Source organism: Hydra viridissima, unplaced genomic scaffold (assembly GCF_058129835.1).
Source record: "Hydra viridissima isolate aposymbiotic clone 2 unplaced genomic scaffold, HvirCarnegie_v1 scaffold_5, whole genome shotgun sequence".
Taxonomy (NCBI): Eukaryota; Metazoa; Cnidaria; class Hydrozoa; order Anthoathecata; family Hydridae; genus Hydra; species Hydra viridissima.
The window spans coordinates 4,284,253-4,304,854 of record NW_028324304.1 but is presented as its reverse complement, the minus strand read 5'-3'; the positions used below and the strand labels follow the sequence as shown (position 1 = coordinate 4,304,854).

At 30.1% G+C, this 20,602-nt stretch overlaps 1 protein-coding gene and 1 long non-coding RNA gene across 4 annotated transcripts in view; one reads left to right on the top strand and one right to left on the bottom strand.

Annotated features, from left to right (window-relative positions):
- Positions 1-3,033: 3,033 nt before the first annotated feature.
- Positions 3,034-6,225, bottom strand: LOC149888090 (uncharacterized). Its single transcript, XR_016452350.1, has 3 exons — positions 6,117-6,225; positions 4,472-4,556; positions 3,034-3,167 (listed from the first exon to the last, which is right to left on the bottom strand). It is a non-coding gene; the product is annotated as an uncharacterized LOC149888090 (long non-coding RNA).
- Positions 6,167-20,602, top strand: part of LOC145189329 (uncharacterized) — a 28,941-nt gene continuing 14,505 nt past the window's right edge. The window contains exons 1-4 of one of the 3 annotated variants that reach the window (XM_090086843.1): positions 6,167-6,590; positions 17,310-17,882; positions 18,151-18,559; positions 19,174-19,206. In XM_090086843.1, coding sequence (XP_089942969.1) covers positions 6,569-6,590; positions 17,310-17,882; positions 18,151-18,559; positions 19,174-19,206 — 1,037 coding nt within the window. In that variant the 5' untranslated portion in view covers positions 6,167-6,568. Of the gene's footprint in view, positions 6,591-15,519; positions 15,705-17,177; positions 17,231-17,309; positions 17,883-18,150; positions 18,560-19,173; positions 19,207-20,602 lie in introns of those variants that run through there. The other 2 variants (XM_090086844.1, XM_090086845.1) reach the window with 2 other exon arrangements.

Here is a 20,602-nt window from a genome sequence, read left to right as displayed (position 1 = left end):
TCATTGAATGCTTTACTGATTTTGATAAAGCTTTGAAGGAGTTTTAAAAATGACGATCCACTAACATAATCCGCTTAAGAAGGTAATGTACAATCCTTATAAAAAGGATCTTAGTAAAGAAAACTCAAAGCATGAAAAGTTTGAAATGCAAAGTAGAAAAATAATAAAGAAAAAATAATTCAAACAAATGAATGTTTTCTCAAAATAATGACAGTTACGGAAAAAACAATAAATAATGGAAGACACGAAGGAGAAAAATAATTGAATGAAGTTTTAGATGTGGCTTAAGATTTTCATTATTAACATCTTCATTATTAGCATCTTAATTAACGCAACTCAAACAACGTTCCGTTATTTCACTTCTCCGTCTTCCGCTCCAAGCTTAAATATACCAGAATACAACGTTCCACCACTGGAAGTATTTGATAGAGATTTAATTTAAAATTAACATAATAAAAAGCTTTCTCGTTCTTTATTACTCGAGAGTAATAAAGAACGAGAGAGTTCATAAACACTTTTTTGTCACATCAATATTTCATAAAAGAAACAGAAAGATGAGGAAATAATGATAGCCTCACGGAAAAACTTACTAACTCCATGATACCTACAATCGATAAATCTTTTTAACAGAGAATTTTCATGACAATGTAGCAAAATTTAGAGTTTTTAAAGACAATGCAAATTTAGAGATTTTTTTAAGACCGGAAAGTCTAAAAAAAACTCAATAAATCAAAGGATTTTTTCTTTCAAGGTGTAAACCCAAATTCATAGTGACGGCTATTCTTAAGTCAACTTGAAATCTACGCACAAGCAGTCCGATTTAGTAAAGTAACTCAGGCAATACCGATGACAAAGCTCCCATAGTGGAAAAGATGCACATAAAAATTGGCAGGTATTAAACAGCCAAATTTAAAAAGAACACGGATATATTTGTTGATTCATACCTTCAGTGTGATTAAATATACTCTTGTAGAAGGAAATGTTAAGTGTTTAAATAAACCAAAAGATAACAGGCGAAATCTGTTTCGAAAAACCATGACATATATGTCAAAATCTAAACACAAAACGAACATGTAAAGTAAAAACCATTGGTTATACTGGAATTGTGCTCAAACTGCCGACACAGAAAAAGAAGTATTGAGAAAATTTTAAGAAGAATTTCGCTGCGAGCTTGAGAATTTGAAGGAAACAGCAAACTTTTGATGCGAAAGAAAAGAGGATGAGGGGGAGATATTTGATTTAAATACCGTACCGAGTTTTTACGTCGGATATAAATGAAACATTTTGGATCAGAGTTCCAAATATGTTAGAAGAAGACTTTTTGAACAAAAATTGGTTGTGTACTTCAATCATTTTATTGTTAAAAACTATATTTGAGTAAAAGGTTTGAACTATTTATTGAATATTACAAAAGAAGAGAAAGGCTAGTATGAAGTATAAATACTATACATACATACATACATACATATATATATATATATATATATATATATATATATATATATATATATATATATATATATATATATATATATATATATATATATATATATATGTATATGTATGTATTGAGGAGGTCATCTATTAGCCTAAATTTAAATTTATTTTACATAGAATGTCACATTGAAAACTCAACCGCTAAATTATGCATGAAGGTCCAAAGTCTTTTTTTAATAAACTCAATTTAGAGAAAAGTTGTTCGCTGGAAAATTAAAAAAGCCCTATGCACCCAGACTTCAAAAATCTCTTAAACCTCTGCAAGTGGCCACTAAATTGATGAAGAACTGCTTCAGTTGCTAATGTGCCAAATAAATTAAGGGCTAGTCTGTTCATACAAACAAACTGTTTGATGTGAAAAAATATTGCATACACATTTGGTCTAATACTGCATTTCGGTATTACTAAAAATCAACAACTTGGTGAAAAAGCTTCAAGATATTGATGAGATTGTAACATAACAGCCTAAAAAGTGACCATTATGATAAGGTTCCTCTAGAAGATGAAAAACTGCTGGCCATTAACTGACTTTTGGCCAAACAACTCTCAAAGTTTTTTAAAAATGATTAAACACACCGAGAAAAAGAAGCCATATGGTGTCTAAGCTCTAAAATAAATGAGTTGGCTGAACCGGAGATAATTATCTAATACAACACGTTGCCAGAAGTTTTAGCTTTTTTGATACCACCACCAGATCTTTGGAATTCTTGGTTAGAGTTTGTCAGAGATCCAAGTGGTGTCACTGTTGGTAATATAAGGTCACATCATTTACATGTTGGAATTTTATTGACAAAGAACCTATTGATGAGATCTTTCTTGTTGAATTTTGAACATTTTGGTTAAAAATCAGACCATTGGTTGAGCTATTGGTTTTGAACTATGGGTTAAAAATCAGACCATTGGTTGAACTATTGGCTTTAAACTATTGGTTAAAAATCATACCATTGGTTGTCCCATTGACTGAAACTTGGATCAAAAATTTGGCTCAAGGATTTCTGATTAGGTAATTTGGTTGATTGTGGAAGCTAGTTTTAGTATACCAATATTTAAAAGTCCAGTATTCAACTGAACTTAAACAAGATTTACAGCTGTCATGCTTTTGCTTACGAAACATTTATCTCTTACTCGATGCTCCTAAAATATTGAGGAACAAATATTTCAGTATTCACAAGATTTAATTTTCAAAAATTGTTACATTTTATCCGTCAATATATGCATTTTTTTCATGGGAAATTAGTTAAAATATGATAAAATGTAAGCTTTAAAATGTAAGTTTCAAATAAGGTCTCAAACGTCTCAAATAAGTGTACTAAACAAATCTTTACATTTTTCTCATTTAAATTGTCTCTAATTTGTGTTTTAAATGAACACCTATGTAAAATTTGTATACAAAAAATTTTACGGTAGACGAAAAAATAATTTTTGTAGCACTAAAAATGATCTATAAAAAAGATATTTCATAAAACTATAATATATTTACCTGCTCTTACTTTGCTAGGTTGTCCTCTGTTAGGTTATGAGATCTTGATGGCTCCGCTTGAAACTGCATCTTTGGTAGCTATTACTTGTGAGGCGATCTACAGCAGTGTTATCTTCAGCAGCAAGTTGCTTTAAATTTTCTCAGAACCGAAACTGGTTTAAATTATTTGACAATCTTTTGCCATGTAGGTCTAAGCAATCAAAACAGTGCTTTTGAGTTCGTTTTATGCTTTTTGTGCTTCCAAAGGAATTTTTATATAAATACTAAAAGTCAGAATGAATTTGCCTCATATATCAAATTACACTAATTTGATATATGAGGCAAATTCATTCTGACTTTTTTGGGTTTTTAAAAATGACAAATTCTGGGTTTTTAGAAAAAGTTGAACTTTTCTAAAGTTCTTTTAAAAAGTTGGACTTTTTCAAGTCTAAGTGTTGTTTAAAAAAAAAGATTTTTTGAAAACTCGTATCTTTTGAAAAACGTTTATCTGATTCCACAGCTTTGTTTTTTCAAATCTTTTTTTAATACTTGCTAATTAGAAAAAAGCTCAAAGATTTTTAATCGCAAATAGTAAGCATCGACGATTAGTTTTTCAGTTTTCAACGAATAGTAAATAGTAATAATAAACTTCTCTATAAGTCAATTCTAAGATTCAATGAAAAATTTTTTTTAAGTTTACTAAAATAGAACTCTTTATGCGTTTAAAACAGCAAAATGTTTGGTGCGACGAGTTTGCTTTCATTCGGTAAGAAATTTATTATTTAAAACTCATAAAAAAATAAGATTTGTGGTTTTAATCGGAAAGCAGTTCTGTGCAATTAAAGGGTTGAAACAATATAACATAAGGTTTGCAAGGTATTACAATTTTTTTCTGGAATTTTATATCATTGTATGTCTAAATATACTAAAAAATCAAAAATATTTTCTAAAAATGTAGTTTTTTAGTAAAGAGCTTTTTTCTTCTTTCGGAACTTTTTCTAAAGATTTAGAAAGTCACTTAATTCTCGGTTTTCGAGGCTATTGAAAAAACAGGCTTGGTAGCTGGATTTGAGTTTATATGTATTGATTTGAGTTTATATGGCTTCTTTTCAAGAAAATATCGTACATTTATAAAACTATTTTACTTATCTTTAGATACTAATCAATACTGAAAGTAATATTTTTTATTTTAAACTCTAAATAATTCAGTAATTAAAATTTTTGGGGCTCTCAGAAAGGGGGGATATAGACTGTTGCACTGCCTGCCCAGCCCTTAATCAAATTCTGAACGCCCCAAGAGTTTTTTTAATACCCTTCACTAAAATTCGTGACAGAGATTTTCAAGATGAAATTAAATTTGTTAAACTTGTATCAAACAATCTGAATCTTTAGATTCAAAGATGATTCACATGACAGCACATCCAGGTTTGTGGCGATCTCTGGAAAAACTCCATCAATAAGCAATTAGAATCTGTTTACCAAACAATATTTCGCACATAAAATACAATCCAGTACCTTCAACAACAGTTTTCAAAATTCTTGCTTTTTAGATCCATTAGCACTGCCACCTTTCAACATTTAAAAGAGGTTCTTCATAGATCTATAAATAATATATCTATAATTAATATAATTGATATATCTATAATTAATATTAGTAGTTTGAATTTTGTTGAGAGTGATAATTACGTAATAACGAAGGGACGAATTACGTAATGCATTCATGCGGAACGTATTGTAAAAAACGTGCATAAAAAGAAAATGAAGAGATATTAAAGAGGTTAGAGTTCGCTTAATTTTTTAAGTTGTTTAAAACTGATTTTGTTAATTGATCTTAAAAATGAATATATATGAAGAATCCACGGGAAGAAACGGCAGGATCACATTTTGAAAATTTAGACTTTTTACACTTGCTAGCTTTACTAACCATAATAGCATATTTTGTATTTGAATTCAAATCAAATAAACAATTTGATTCATATTTAAAATTTTTCTAAACTTTCCTAAAAATTCGAAACTTTTATAGGTTCAAAAGTTTAATAATGACTTATCTCAAAATGAAAAAATGTGACCCTGCCATTTCTTCCCGTGGAGTCTTCATATATTAAAAGATATAGTTATGTGTTTGGGGAAAATACAACAAATCTCAGTTATTTTTTTAAGTTTTTTCAATATTTATCGTTTTTTAGGTGGTGCTTCCTATTAAACAGAAACTTGTTCAAATTCAAAATGATAAAAGACTCAAAGACTGAAGAGAAATCGCAAAACTGAATTTTGGACAGTTACAATGTTTTTAGAGGCGTCAGCTTTTCTCTTCAATCATCTAAAAACGTGATTTTTTAAATTAAAAGCTAAAATATTTAGAAGTTCTATAAAATTTCATGCATACCACTCATCGATTATGTAAATATTTGATTTTTTTGGTTAATTGAGTTTAATTAGATAACTAAATAAGGACTTTTTTGTTCATTAAATATTTGTTCATAGACATTTTTAGATGTTTAGGTTCATAGACATTTTTAGATATTAAAAATCTTCATAAATATTTTTAGATATCAAAAATTTAATCATTTTGATTAAACTTTTGCAACTACAAATTTTTTGTTTTCATTTTCGCTATTGATAAAGGAACACAATTTCGTTTGTAAAACGTTTATTTCTAAAAAATTTTAACTGCATATGACACGGAAAAAAGATTATCCTTACTCGTTCCGAAACTTTTGCACGCTACTGTGCGTCGTGTAACCTTGTGTCTTAAGGCATGCAGTTGAGTGAACAAGTTTGTTGCTTTTATTATTTTAAGTTCATTGCTTTGTTGCAAGCAGTTTTTCAGTTTAAGTATTGGAAAATTTTATTTTTGCACGTTGGTATTAAAAAATGATTTTCAATATTTTAAAAAGTTTTTTTGTACAGAAAATATCAATTTTATTGTAAGGCAACTTTGCATTAAATTTCAGCATAAATAAAACTAAAATGAAAATAGTTATGAAAAACTAAAAAAATTCAAATTCATTCCCAAACTTTTACATATAACTGAATGCATGACAACTTAAAATAAAAAATCTGCTGTCGTTATTTTATTGGCTAAATTTTATTTCTGAAACAACAATCGTAAACTTTCAATTAAATGAATTGAATAAAAACGGACAAAAAAAAAACTCGCCTTGTTTTTTCGTAAAAAGAATATTTAAGAAATTTCTTTGTTAAAATTCATTTTCGTTGCCACATTGCTTCTTCGCGTCATATAATATTGAAGAATTTGTTATTCTGTGGTTTAACGTGAAATACTTTATTCTTCTGTGGTTTAACGTGAAATAATTTATTCTTCTGTGGTTTAACGTGAAATAATTTATGAAAAGTCTATTTAATGTACAACTTTCAAAAACACGAAAAGAATTTCTCTGAAATGCAATTAATGGTGGAAACGATAATACTCAAATACAATATACGTTTAAAAATTAATAATGCATTTCAAATTGTAGTTTTACTTTAAACGATTGCTTAGTTTTGCTTCAAAAGTTTTATTTGGATTGTGATTTACTACCATTGATGCAGCTAAGAATTTCTAATTCAGACGTAACGCATTCTTCATAATGTAGAAAAACTGTTTTAAGAATGGAAGTATTTTTACGCGAAAGTAAGTTTTTATATTTCTTTCTTTTGCGAAATCTATTGAACCTAGGCGAAGTTTTCGTGTTCTTTATAATTTTCATACTCCCGCATGGGAATGCGGGAGTATTATAATATATTATAATTATATGAGTATGTAACTATATAAACATATAATATATTACATTTTAATTATATCTTCTGCCAAGTTAATGGAAACAGCGTGAAGTTTAGAAAAGAAGCATGACACTATCGAGCATCTGTCTATAGCTTCAAATATGTGATTAAACTCATTTTTATTTTATGAAAAGTTTGTCCGTGACCACGTACGATTATGCATAAATTTGTACATGTCCACGTAAGGTTGCAATGTATAACTGAATAAAATTTTCAATAAGGAGTAGGTGAGTCTGCTTAGAACTGCGTCAACCAATAACGTTTATCAGTTCGTCAACCAATAGCTTTTATCAGTTCATCAAAATAAATTTTATCATTGCCAAACTTAAATCGAAAAAAAGACATTGCAACGCCGGTTTGTAGTTCAAGGCATGAAATAAAGAGCAATTTCTATTTCCTCTCGAAATCAAAATTCGGAGCCAGGTTTAAAATCCGGAAACAAGTTCAAAATCAGGATTGGGAAAAATAAGTTATGTTATTTAATTTTTAAATAATCACAATTTACTTTTAAGAAAAGGTTTACGAAGGTTTTACAAACGTCACGATTAAAGATTAAAATTGCATGCATTCATAATTGTTAAAGATTGCTACAACTGTTAACCTAATTTTGCACGCGTAGAAGAGTACTTCACGTTGTAATTCGGGAACGTGAAGCTCAATAATAGGGGGTAGCTTAGTATGCTTAGAACTGAGTCAACCAATAACGTTCATTATCATCTTTACAAAAGCAGGTGAGTTGACAGTGTTAAAGGGCAGGTTATCACTTGCCTGCCATTCCATGATTGTATCGTCTCTTGTAAGCTGATCTCATCACGGTCAACATCTTCAATTTTAGCATCGTCTTCGAAGTTTTGCGGGACTTTCTTTTCCTTTTTTATTCTTTAACTTCAGTTAGGAATCCTTCCGTTTTTCTGAACGCTTGTGCTGGTATTTGATGGTTGAAATGGTACCCTTTGTCTTTTCAAGGGTGATTTGTTTACCCTGAAATTCACATACCATGTAGCTGGGCTTAACTTTACCAAACCGTTGCCCTATGGGCGATTTTGAACTTAGAATCTGCAACAAATATTGACAGGAGTTAAAAATTTGCTGCCTACCTGGCAAGTTAGTTAGGAGGTTGATAGGGAGCATTTCGCGGATTTCACGGATTTCTTGGATTTTTATTTAGTTATATATATATATATATATATATATATATATATATATATATATATATATATATATATATATATATATATATATATATATATATATATATACAAAAAATGAATTTTATAATCATTATCTCAATAAGTTCAATAAACTCAGCAATACAAATAAAAATACCTGTAGACATATAAGCTTTAAAAATAAACTTTCTCAAAATTTACAAAAAATGATCTTGTAGGTGAAATACAATTTTGTAAAAAAACAAACTGACGCAACTTCGTTTACCCGCGAGCGTAACAGCCGAGAGAAATTTCGGGCCCCGGGGAAGTTCTTTAAGGGGCCCTCATTATGATCAATTACATACCCAGGACCAAAAGAAGCGTGCTCTGGTCATTGAAAATGAAAAATAAAAGTTAACTAAATCTTTTAAAAGTCAAAACTACTTAAATATTTTAAAAATTACTTTAAAAAATTGTTTGTGCACACGCAGGGCCCCGGGAATCTTCCCCGTCTACCCCCCCCCCCCTCTCGGAGGCCATGCCCGCAAGCGTAACTCATTTCTCTAAAAATTTTATTCTATTTGCAGATTAATTTTGACAAGTCGGATTGAGGCGGAAAAAAGTATTTCAATCCAGATTTGAGAAATATAAATATTCTTACATTTTGTAAATAGAAAAGGGCTTCTGATTTTTTTATAGATTACCTTGCATTATGGAATGTAAATACTTTTTTTTTTTTGTCTTAATGTCTTACTTATTCTAGTTTTGTCTTACTTTGTCTTACTTCAAACTCGATTAGAAAAATTGCGATTCTCATAACTTTTTTAACGGAATAAGTTTGTCGAATCAGAGGTTGTTTTAAAGGTGCATATATCATAATGGTAACTCAATGAAAAAGAAAAAAAAAAGCAATGATCATAATTTTAATTTTGAAAACTTTTTTTTCATCAAGTTTTTTATACTAAATTATGATAGCATTCCAATTTCTTATGCTTTTTTCTAACCTCTTGAGTCTCCTCACATAACTGCCTAATGTTGTTTGTAAAATATTCAAAGAAAGTGTTTGTAGAAAGTACATCAAAGTTGGGGGTCTTTATTTTATTACTCTATAATGCTTGAAAAATAGCGCTACATCCTTTAAGTAGATTTTCATGAAATCCTGTTGCATCCGCTGAAATTTCATAACTCCTAAGCCTCCTGGTCACACCTTCGTTCTTCATTCGTTCCCTTACAAACTTAAACTCTTTATTCTTCGCTTTTTGAGCTTACTCACCGAGTTCTTCAATAAGCAAGATTGCTAGTTTTATTATTTTCGCTCCAGGCGACAACACCTTGTGCGGACCGCGAATAATTTTGAACAATTACTTCTGCAGTCTCCTTGGTATATTTTTTAAATTTTTCGCTAGTAACTTCATACCTACACAAAGTTGTTTGGAGAACTACGTGAAACCTCTTTACCAAATTTTTGACCACCCCAGTCAGCTCTGCAGAAATTTCCGAGTCTTGAGAAAATTCGTGAAGTGTTGCTTAATCTATAGTTCACATGTAAACAACACTGAAAGAACCGTATTCACGAATGGCGGCTTAACAATCCAAAGCTATTATTTTTTGGCTCTTACTAATGGAGTGACATTCTGTAAGTCTTTCATCTCCAATAATTTTCCCTTAATTATGTAACAATTGAGCGTTTTGTTATCTTAGATTGGTTGTTACTCACTTGCCATCCACCGTTTTGTTGAAAGCAGTTTCAAAGTAATACTAATTTTTTCCTTAGTGCACAAACTTGTTTAAACTTGTTCATTTGCTCTTGATAAGCCTACGGTTTCTCTTTTGGAAAAAATACACTTTAGTGATCTTCAGAATCTTTTGGAAGAAGGAATCGGATTTTACCATACACAAGCTGCTTCATTTTCATCATCGTACAGTTGTAAAAGGAACATGCGAAGTTGAAAATATTGATGAATCAAAAACATTTTCAGGCGTCTTTTGTAGTCATTCTGTCCCAAACTTCCATCTAAATTCCATTGCGGTGATGTCTGTATCTGTACCAAAGATTACGGAAGAAGAAAATATCAAGTTTTGCACTTTTCGTTGCTTAGTTCGGGTGCAAAAATCTTTCAGTTTTTTCTCTGTATATCATGATGTTGAAGGTTCTGATGCCTAAAGTTCACTCCCTTTTTCAGAAAGTTCCATTTCTTAGTCTAACTATCTCTTATTGTTTGAATAACACTGAATTCTGTCTCTATTACAAGATATCCATCGTCAGGGCCGGATTAGGACATTTTTAGGCCTGGGGCTGTAAGTATAGGAGGGCCTAATGTGGCGGTAAGGTAGTATAAAAAAAAACAATAAATATAAATTGTAGCATAATTTATGTACTATTTAGTTAATCAATTAACTTTAAAATAGTTTTTTATATATTGACTTTTCTGGCCTTTTTTGAAGCAAACTTCTTGATCACTACTGTGAAATCTCTTGATCTAACTATGTCACTTTCAATGCATAATAAAGCCAAATCATTTAAGCGAGGTTGCCCCATTGTTGATCTAAGTTCATTCTTAACTCTTTTAAGGACTGAAAAAGATCTTTCTCCAGTACAGTTTGTGACCATAAGAGACAAATAAATTCTCAACACAGTGTAGACATTCACAAAGGTATCGGTCAAACTATTCTTAACTAGAAAGGTGTACATTTGCAGTTCAACACAATCAGTTTCATTGGGCGGTGACAATTTGGCAAACAGAGAAGTGAAGTGAATAAATTCACCATGACAGTTAGGTTCAACATCTTCAAAATATGTTTCACATACAAATGAAACATGATCTCTCATAACATCATTGGACAAAGATTGTAGATTTTTAAGAAAACCAAACCTTTTGCTGACTGTATCATATGCATTAGCCCTCTGTTTAAGAGCAACTAACAATTGATCAACTATAGGCAAAAAACACTGAACTTTAAACTTATCAGAAGGGGATAACTCTAGATCTTCTGAGTCACCATAATCCCATCCTTGGTTCCTCTTGCGCTTTCGCCTTGATTCACCTTTGTACGAATCGGTACCCAGATCCTTTCCTTCCTTTTCAAATGCTGTGAACTGGCTCCGAAGAGAATGAACAAAATCACCCAAAGAACGAAGCAGTTCCGTAGCGGTGTTGAGATCCATGTCTGCCCCTTGTAAGTAATTGCTAGTGAAATTGAACCTATTCAGAATTTTTGACCACAATTGAACTAGGATACCTGTTTCATGATGACTCATTATATCTTTCAATCCTGCGGCTTCAAGTCGTGTTTCTGGCTTTTGGGACATATCTTGACACATGATATCCAGTGTAGACTTCACTTGCGTAAAGCCAACCTGGAGGGAGTGTACAGCATCATAATGTGCTGACCATCTGGTATCAGATAACCTTTTTAAGGCAGGCATATTAAGTGGCTTTAAAACTGCCATCAAACGATTCCAACGAGAGGTGGAGGCAGAAAAAAATACAAACAGCTTATTTACAAAGTCAAAAAACGTTACAGCCTCAGAACAACATCCTACAGCACATTGACCAACAAGGTTAAGCGAATGAGCACAACATGGTATGTATTCAGCTAAGTTATTATGTTCTTTTATTTTTGCTTGCATGCCATTGAAACGGCCACTCATGTTGGCAGCATTATCGTAGGATTGACCTCGGCAGTCTTTAATTGAAATGCCAGTATTTTCCATAAAATCAAGTAACTTTGTTGCTAATCCTTCCCCAGTGTGCTCTTCTATAGGGATAAATGTCACAAAACGTTCAACTGGTCCTTTAGAAGTCATGTAACGGAATATAATGGTAAGCTGATCTACATGTGAAATATCTGGTGTTGAGCCAACACTAACTGCAAAGTATTTTGCTTCTTTAATCTCAGTTAAAATGTGGTCCAAAACGTCACGACTTAACACATGAATAAATTCATCACATATAGTTGATGATAGATATGACACATGACCTCGGCCTTTGTTCGCTCTTTTCTGAATATGTTCTGCAAGCAATGGGTCAAACTCAGCCACTAACTCTAAGCAACCTAAATAATTGCCATTGTGGACAGAACCCACAATTTCGTTACTGCCACGGAACAACAACCCACGCGATGCTAACATTTTGATTACGGTAAGAATACGCAACAGTATGTCATTCCAGTACTTTTTCTCTGATTCAAATTGCTCTGTGAGCCTCTTACTAATGTGCTCTTCAGCTTTCCTACGTGTTAAAAGGGTTTCAATTGATTGAATGTGGGTTTCACTTGTTTTATGGCGAGCTAACTCTCTTGCAGCGTGTTTCCAATCATCATATCCTGATGACATCAAAGCAGATGCTCCAATTCCACATTTTGAATTAAATAATTTACAATGGGCGCAGAAAACCTTACCAGTTGATGGGGAATAGCAAATCCAGTCTCTCTTAATTTTCTCACCATTCACTTTTTCCCGGAAAAAAAGGGACTTTGTACACTGTCGTTTAAACTTAAAAGTGTCACCAGGCAGTACTTTAGTAGATAATTTAAAATCGCTATCCATATGTTGGCATGATAAAAACCCATCTGCACTTTTGCTTAAATACTCACGCAGGTCGTCGGTTATAATCCACTCAGCCACATCGGTGTTGACAGTGTGGGTCGTCAGAGCCAGGGGTAACACTGCTGAGATAGTTGAGACGCTTGAACTTGCTGTAGCTGAGTCTGCAGGGACACTATTAGCACTACCTGGAACTGGTGCTGACATTATTGACATAGTTAGTGAATTTGAACTCGCTCTCGCTGTAGCTGATACCGAGACACTACTTGCAGTATTACAAAACTCAGTCATTTTTTTATTTTTGTTCAATAATTCATTTAATTGAATCTCATTCTTCTTCTTTTTTTGCATTTTGTCCCAACCGCTCAGGCCGCTTTTTTATTTTAATTTTGTAAACGAATGAGCAATGCTGTAATTTTCTGCGGTAACGGAAGTGATCATAAAATAAAATAAAATAAATTTTTTTTTGATGTTTTAATGTTTGAGAACATTCAAGTTTATTTATGTTTCCATCTATGTCCGCACAACTATTAGTTTTTTAAATACACGCTAAAAAATTAACTTCGTGACATAAATTTTCTAATCAAATACAGCGGAGAAAATAGAATTAGCCTCACCTTTATTTTTTGTTCTAATTTAACAAAAATTGCAGGTAAACAATTATGAAATCTACTTTATTTCTTGTTACTTCTACTACAACTAAAAAGTTTATAAATTGGTATGTTTAATTAATTCCAAATGGAAAAAAAAATTAAAAATATTCAATTTGTGGAGAAAATAGAATTAGCCTCATTAGCGTTATATACAAAAAATAAAGTAAATATTTTGTTTTTTCGCTCATTTAGTATTTAGTATAGCTTCCTGAATTTTTAATGACTTCAAATATGCGGTTTGACATACTAGTCACAAGATTTTGGATAGTTTCTATAGATATTTCATTCCAAGCTTCTCTGATACGAGTTTTCAGCTCCAAGGTGCATTCAAATTGCTTACCATTTTCATAAACCTTTCTAGAAAGTATTCCCCATAGATTTTCAATTGGGTTAAGGTCTGGACTACGTGCGGGCCATTCCATTACGTGAATATTTTTTTCTCTAAACCAAGCTTTTGTAAGCTTTGAATTATGGATAGTAGCATTATCTTGTTGGAAAGTGAAAGTTTCACCCATCAATTCCTTACCATGTTCAAGTAAACATATTTCTAATAAGTCAATGTAGTCCTGTGAATTCATTTTTGTTGAAATCCATGCCAGTGGAAGTTTTCCAGCAAAGGAAAAAGCCCCCCAAACCATAACATTTCCACCCCCAAAGTTACGACTCATCCGAGTTTCTTTCTCTTTTCGAAGATCGTGCCAGTAATATTGATAGCCATCAGGACCATCTAGATTGAACTTTTTTTCATCACTAAAGAGAACTTGATGCCACTCTTCTTGCCAAGACATGTGTTCTTTCGCAAATTGTAATCTAACTTTTTTATGACGAGCAGTAAGTTTTGGTTTTGGTTTACGCTTTTTCCAAACTGTGTTTGGATCTTCATGTAAGATTTGTCTCACACGTTAAACAGATACAGGTAATTGTAAATCAGCGCGAATTTGAGATGCAGTCATGTGCTGAGCAGCAGCACGACGTACAATAACTCGTTTAGTACGATTATCAATTTTACGTTTGCCACCACTTCCCTTATAGGCTCCATAATTAACGCCAATCTTGAAGTAATTGTTAACCACTTTTGGAGATCTTTTAATTTTCTTTGCAATTTCCCGATTAGATAAGCCTGTATCTTTGTATGCTTTGATTACTGCTAATTCTTCATTCGTTAAACGCTTACCACGTCCCATTTCAAATAAAGGTATCAAAAACCAAATGTTAAAAACTTTATGAACACTGATTTCACAGTCTTTGTTTAACTTACAAATAATAATAAAAAACTAACTCACAAATGCGTATCACCAAATCAAAATATACAAGTAAACTGAAAATAATTATTGATGAGGCTAATTCTATTTGTTACCGCAAATATCAAGTATTATACATTTTATGGTTTTATCAAATGTTCCGCAATTTAATTATGCTATATTATAATCTAAAAAGTTGTTGTTTGTAACAGTAATTATATGTGTGTGGATACAAAAGTTGTACCGCACAAACTTGTTTACAGATCTACAAAATATTGGATCAGCACATGGTGAGGCTAATTCTATTTTCTCCGCTGTAGGTTTTATAAGAGAGTGCTTTAAAATCATTCACTAATATAATTGTTTTTCCTTTAAAAGGTTTTTACATCAACGAATGTTTTAAAAGCATTCTCTTATAAAACCTATTTAATTAAAAAATTTATGTCACGAAGTTAATTTTTTTAGCGTGTTTTTTAAAAACTGATAGTTGTGCGGACATAGATGGAAACATAAATAACTTGAATGTTCTCAAAACATCTTTATGCGGAAAGATAATTTAAAAAATATTTGCGAATACCAAAATTCCGCCAAATATACGAAGATTGAGATATAGTATATCTCTATTCATTTATTTATTCACAACGCCTCCGCAGCTCCTAATAAATTGATTTAAAAAAACTGAGAAACAGGAATATTTATCTGGTTTCCTAAAAAAAAAAAAAAAAAAAGTAAAAAAAAAAAAAAAAAGTCACGGGCCTTAGGGCCTATTTTTTTTATAAGGGCCTGGGGCTGCAGCCCCATCCGCCCCCGCCTTAATACGACCATGTCCATCGTAGTTCGATATTTTTGATGACTTTTAACAAAACTTCCTGTTTATTCTGCTGAATTTTATTTCTATCTAAAGATACTCTTCTTATCCGAAACAGTAATCATGTCATTTAAAATTTTTCAATTCTAGCCACTCATTGAAAAACTCTAATTGGGTGACTGAAGATGCGGGCGCTGAAAAATTATATAAAACGAATTTCGGGACACTTGTTTTTAGCTTAAGTTAATTTTAAAACAATACATTAAAACATTTGTATTTTTTCTAAATCAGTAAAACATAAAAATAAAATAAAAAGAAAAATTCAATACTTACCACTTTAGTTCCTAATATTTACGATTAATAGTTTATGGAAAAAACTAAAATATATATAAAAAAAGCATAAACTTACCTTGATTAACTGCAGACATGTTGAATATTGTTAAATAAAAAAACACAGACTTTTAAAATAACACTCACAATCACAAGATATTGGAGGCCACAAATTAAGTTCGCGTGCAATTAGTACCAACGGGACGTTCAAGTAATAAACAAGAAAAATACTTTGTTGGGTAAACTTTTCTGACATAGTGGTCTTCTTACTTTAGTCCTCCGATAAAAGAACTCAATTCTATTTTCCAGATTTTTTTTTTTTTTTTTTACTTTAGTTATAATCCCTTCAAACATGAAATTTACCGATTAAAACGATGCCAAAATATACAAACCTATTTCTCTAAACTTAAACATTTCTTTAGCATATATAGCAATGCAGTATATATAAAAATCTTCTTCTCTTTTTTTATATAAATAAAAAAAGAGGAGAAGATTTTTACTGCAGGGTGTGAGACACTTCCTAAAATTTATCCTTCTCATGCTTAAACAAAAATCTTTAAATTGGGATTTTATTTCTTCTAAAAATATTTAAAAAATAAACCATGGATGTCGTGAGTTTGTTAGTTTTTCCAATCAAATAATCACATGCTGATTCTCTAGTGACAATTCAAACTTTTATAATTGAGAAATTATGCAATTTAAGAAGAAATGGATGTTGTCTATTTTTGTACCTTTTCATAATTGAGTGATACTATTCACATTATTCAATGGGTACCTTTGCCAAAATCAATTGATGTTTAAATTCATTAAAGAAGGAATAATATCTTGACAGGGCCCTTGACTCAGCCTCTTCAAGCAGAAAAAAAAAAGTGACTTCTTGTTCTTTTTGTGACCCTTTTATTGATTTTGCATAATTTAGACATTTAAAAGGCTTCATATAAAAAATCCAGATGTAAGTCAAAAAAATTTACAATAACCAATGTCAACTGTTTTAGCCACCCAATCTGAAATCCTCCTATTGACACCAAGTTTTACCTCAAATGTTGATTCATCTTCAATGGAACAACACTAATATACATTGGCAATTAAAACAAAGTTTTTACAAATCTCACAAATTCTTATAAGAATATTTCAATAAAATTTATTTAAATATACTTTTTTTCTGCAGAAGTTACAGAAGGACTAAAATGAACTTATCATACTAATGACTAATTCTAAAAAAAAATTAAACCTTTAATTTATTTAAAATATTAAATATTTTAAAATAGAATAGTATAAAAATTCCATTACAAACAATTTAGATTCTAGTCAAGGTGAAAGAGTATGTAAAAAGATACTTGATGGGTAAAGTATGTAAAAAGATACTTGATGGGTAAAGTATGTAAAAAGATACTTGATGGGTAAAGTATGTAAAAAGATACTTGATGGGTAAAAACAATATTCATAAAACAAAAAATTATAAACAAATTGTCTACATGACTTTGTCTTTTTTTTTTTTTTTTTTTTTCATAACAGAAATTATAAAGCCTTAAATAAGTGCTTTTTTTGAATTCAATTGCTTTTTATTCCTCAAAAGCTTTACAATTTATAATTATTAAAATATTAGTACTCTTCTGTAAATAAAAAAGGGAATTAAAATGATATTATTTTTGTCTTTTCTGAGTCATTGTTGCATGGGTACAATAAAGTACAATTTTTGATTATTAGACTTCTACTTAATGATGACTTCAAACCTTTCAGTATTTAAAACCTTCCATCCATTGAAGTAATTATATCTTATTTTTCTATAAAAAAAAAATTAAATTAAAAAAGATGTTTATTATTTTTATTATTTTTTTTTTTAGTTTTTGTTTACATACTTGTGGTATTTGTTTTGACTGGTGCTCAGTTACTGGAACTCCCTAATCTCACACCTGCACTAAAAATTGATGTTTCTGCAGTGGAAAATGATACTAATTTTACTTTATCAGTTGATAACATTTTACTTACACCTTCAATACAGATTACAACATTCCCTTCAAATCTACCTGTGGTACAAAACACAAAGTTTGAAAATTTTTTAAATAATCCATCTGTGAATGTAAAACCAATTGATGTTGTTTTGCCAATATCTTCATCAGCATTTAATGGGCTAAATGTATCTCCTTCAAATGTTTTAGTTGAAAAAAATACTGAATCAAAAAGTTCTGCAAGTATTGTTTTTTCAAGCTCAAGACCAATTCAAAAAGTTGAAACAGTAAATCAGGTTGGTAATATAGCAGCATCAGTTTCAATATCAACTCCTTCAGCATCAAATAAACAAGTAGCATCAAGTCTAATACCAACCACCAAACCTGTTGTGACGCCAAAAACAGATACTCTATTTAACCAGTCGTGTATTGAAAAAGACAATATGTGTTTTTTCAAACCAGCATGTGGTAATTTTATATACAATTTATATCTTTTAGCCTCCCTTTAGTTTTAATAATTCTTTAAGAATCATAAATTAATTATATAATCATAAACAAAACAAAATCAATTTATATTATTTATATGCATTAAATTTACTTTATATATCTGCACATATTTTAAATGTCAAAAATGTATTTCACATTTTTTAATTATTGTTCATTAATAATTTCTATGCATTTTTAAGTTTAAGTTTAAATATTTTAAAAACTATGGCAATTTTTTAATATTTATTAGCTTGTCAGCAATACAAACAACTAAATGACATCTGTGCTATATACAAAGATGAAAATGTTTGTGACAACTCAGATACTTATCAAATTACTCGAAAATGCTCCTTTGATTTGTCAGCAATATTGCGTAAGTTACGACTAAAAGTAGACAACAAAGAACTCCTTCTTAATGATACTCTACAGTTGTTGGAAAACAGTTCTCCACAAGATCTTCTAATTATGAATTCCAAATCTCAATTAATAGAAGTATGCAATTCTCAAATTGACAACTGTCCAAAGTTACAGGACTTGATAAACACATTTTATGACTGTGATGAAAGTGTTTTTAATTGCAGTTCTCCTAATGTCTTTTGTGTGCTGACAGGGACTTGTATACTAAAATCTGATTTTGCAAATAAATGTAAAATTGAAAGGTTAGAATTTTTTCCTTGTTTTAGATTCATGCTTAAATTATTATTATTATTTTGTTAACTTCATTTTTTTATTTTTATTTTAATGTTAGTTTCAATTTCTACTAATAATATTCCTATTTATTGTTAAATAAATTGCATTATATAATGATCCATATACTAGAATTGTTATTAAAAGTTAAATGTTCCTTGTGAGGGGAACAAAGTTCCATTTTTATTAGTCAAAATTATTTTCTGAAAATAAGATCAGCCAAAAAAATTCACAGTTAAAAATTACTCTGAACCTCAAATGTAAAAACTGAAACTGCATCACTTTTTTACTTTCATCTAAAAATATTTAATTTATTTTTTGCAATCAAAAATTTTTTTTCAGTTTCTAAAAAGTTATAATACTTAATGAGTTGAACTAAGTTTTATATAATGATAAACTAGATTGTTAGCTTGAGCAGACCACAAGTATTGTTATAAGAGTATTTAAAAAATCATAAGGCTAAATTCTTCAAAATAAAACCTGAATAAACATGCTTTTTTTGTTGTTGTTGTTGCCTAAATTTTTAATTTTTAACTTTGTTTTACATAACTTTTAACTTTGAATTTCAATTTGAATTTTATTTTAGAGAAACATGCAAAAGTGTTGTGGAAAGATTGTGGTGAGTTTACAATAAACTAGAAGTTTGTAATTGTGATCATGTGATCATTTGCACCAATGGTTAACATATAGTGATAATATGCTGTAAAACACTGAAACACATTTAAAGTTTTGTAAAAATAATGTTTTTTTCTAACTGGTTTCTGAAGTTTTCTTCATCTAAAATTAAATTGAATTTAAAAAAAATTAAATTAAAATAAAATATTTGTTTTGGGTGGTAAACAAAATGAAAATAAATAAATTTTAAAAGAGTAATAAAATAACATTTTATACAAGTAACTCTACTAAATGGACTGCTAATTTTTTTAAAAATTGATTTTTAAAATGCAACTAAAGTTCAAAATGTTAATTGTTATATAATTGTTAACTTTTTGGCAAGTTGTTGCGATAAGTTGATTTGTATATTTCTAAAAATATTTTTTTTGTGTGACACATTCCAAAATATATTGTAAAAATATTAGTAAAATACTTCGGAATGAGCAGCAATCTAGATTGCTGCTCATATTTGAAAGCAAACTGGTTGAACGCTTTGTTTACAAATTATTGTTTCTCAAATTGAGACCCCAAGTCAAGCAATTTTATTAGGTTCATTGAATATATCTCTCTTGAGCATCAATTGCTCCTTCAATATGCTCTCAGATCAAATATATTGACGTAATCACAAAAGTCTTGATATTGTTGGCTTTGAGAAAATCTTTAATATTACAGAGATGTTGCAACAATGCTATACTTTAATAATCTAAAATCCATAATCTAAAAGATTAAAATCTGGTAAGTTTGGAAACCACATGTATAACATTACTTAATTCTAAAAGTAAAAGCTTGTGATTTCTGAATTACTGTTTCTTGCCTTTAAGTAACAATATTGTTTGTTTGAAAAAGAGATTTACATCAAGTATAAGTAATAGTTAGGAAAAAGTAAAAGTCTTGAACAACATCCTCGATAAGTTATACTTTTCTGATGATAAACCTGTGAGTACAGATTTTATATGCAACAGCGTAGCTTCGTTTTCTGTGAATGGCTATTTTCTTTATGTGCCTGATCATACTTCTAATAAATCATATGAAATCATATGAAATCATATGAAATCATATGAAATCATATGAAATCATATGAAATCATATGAAATCATATGAAATCACAAAATTCATTAATCCAAATAAAAAAAGACTTCAAAAAAAAGTTCTACTAGTTATATGTGTATCCCTCATTTGGATTGGTTTAATAAAAAGGTTAGTAATAAATAAACAATATGATATAGCTAATATCTGTTAAGCAATCAGGTTGTCCAGTTTTCTGACTTTTTAATTTTTTGTTTTAATTTCATAAGAATTTTTCAGCTGTCAAAACCTTGCTGTTCATCTTTCTACTTGTCTTTTCTTGCCATTCATCTTGT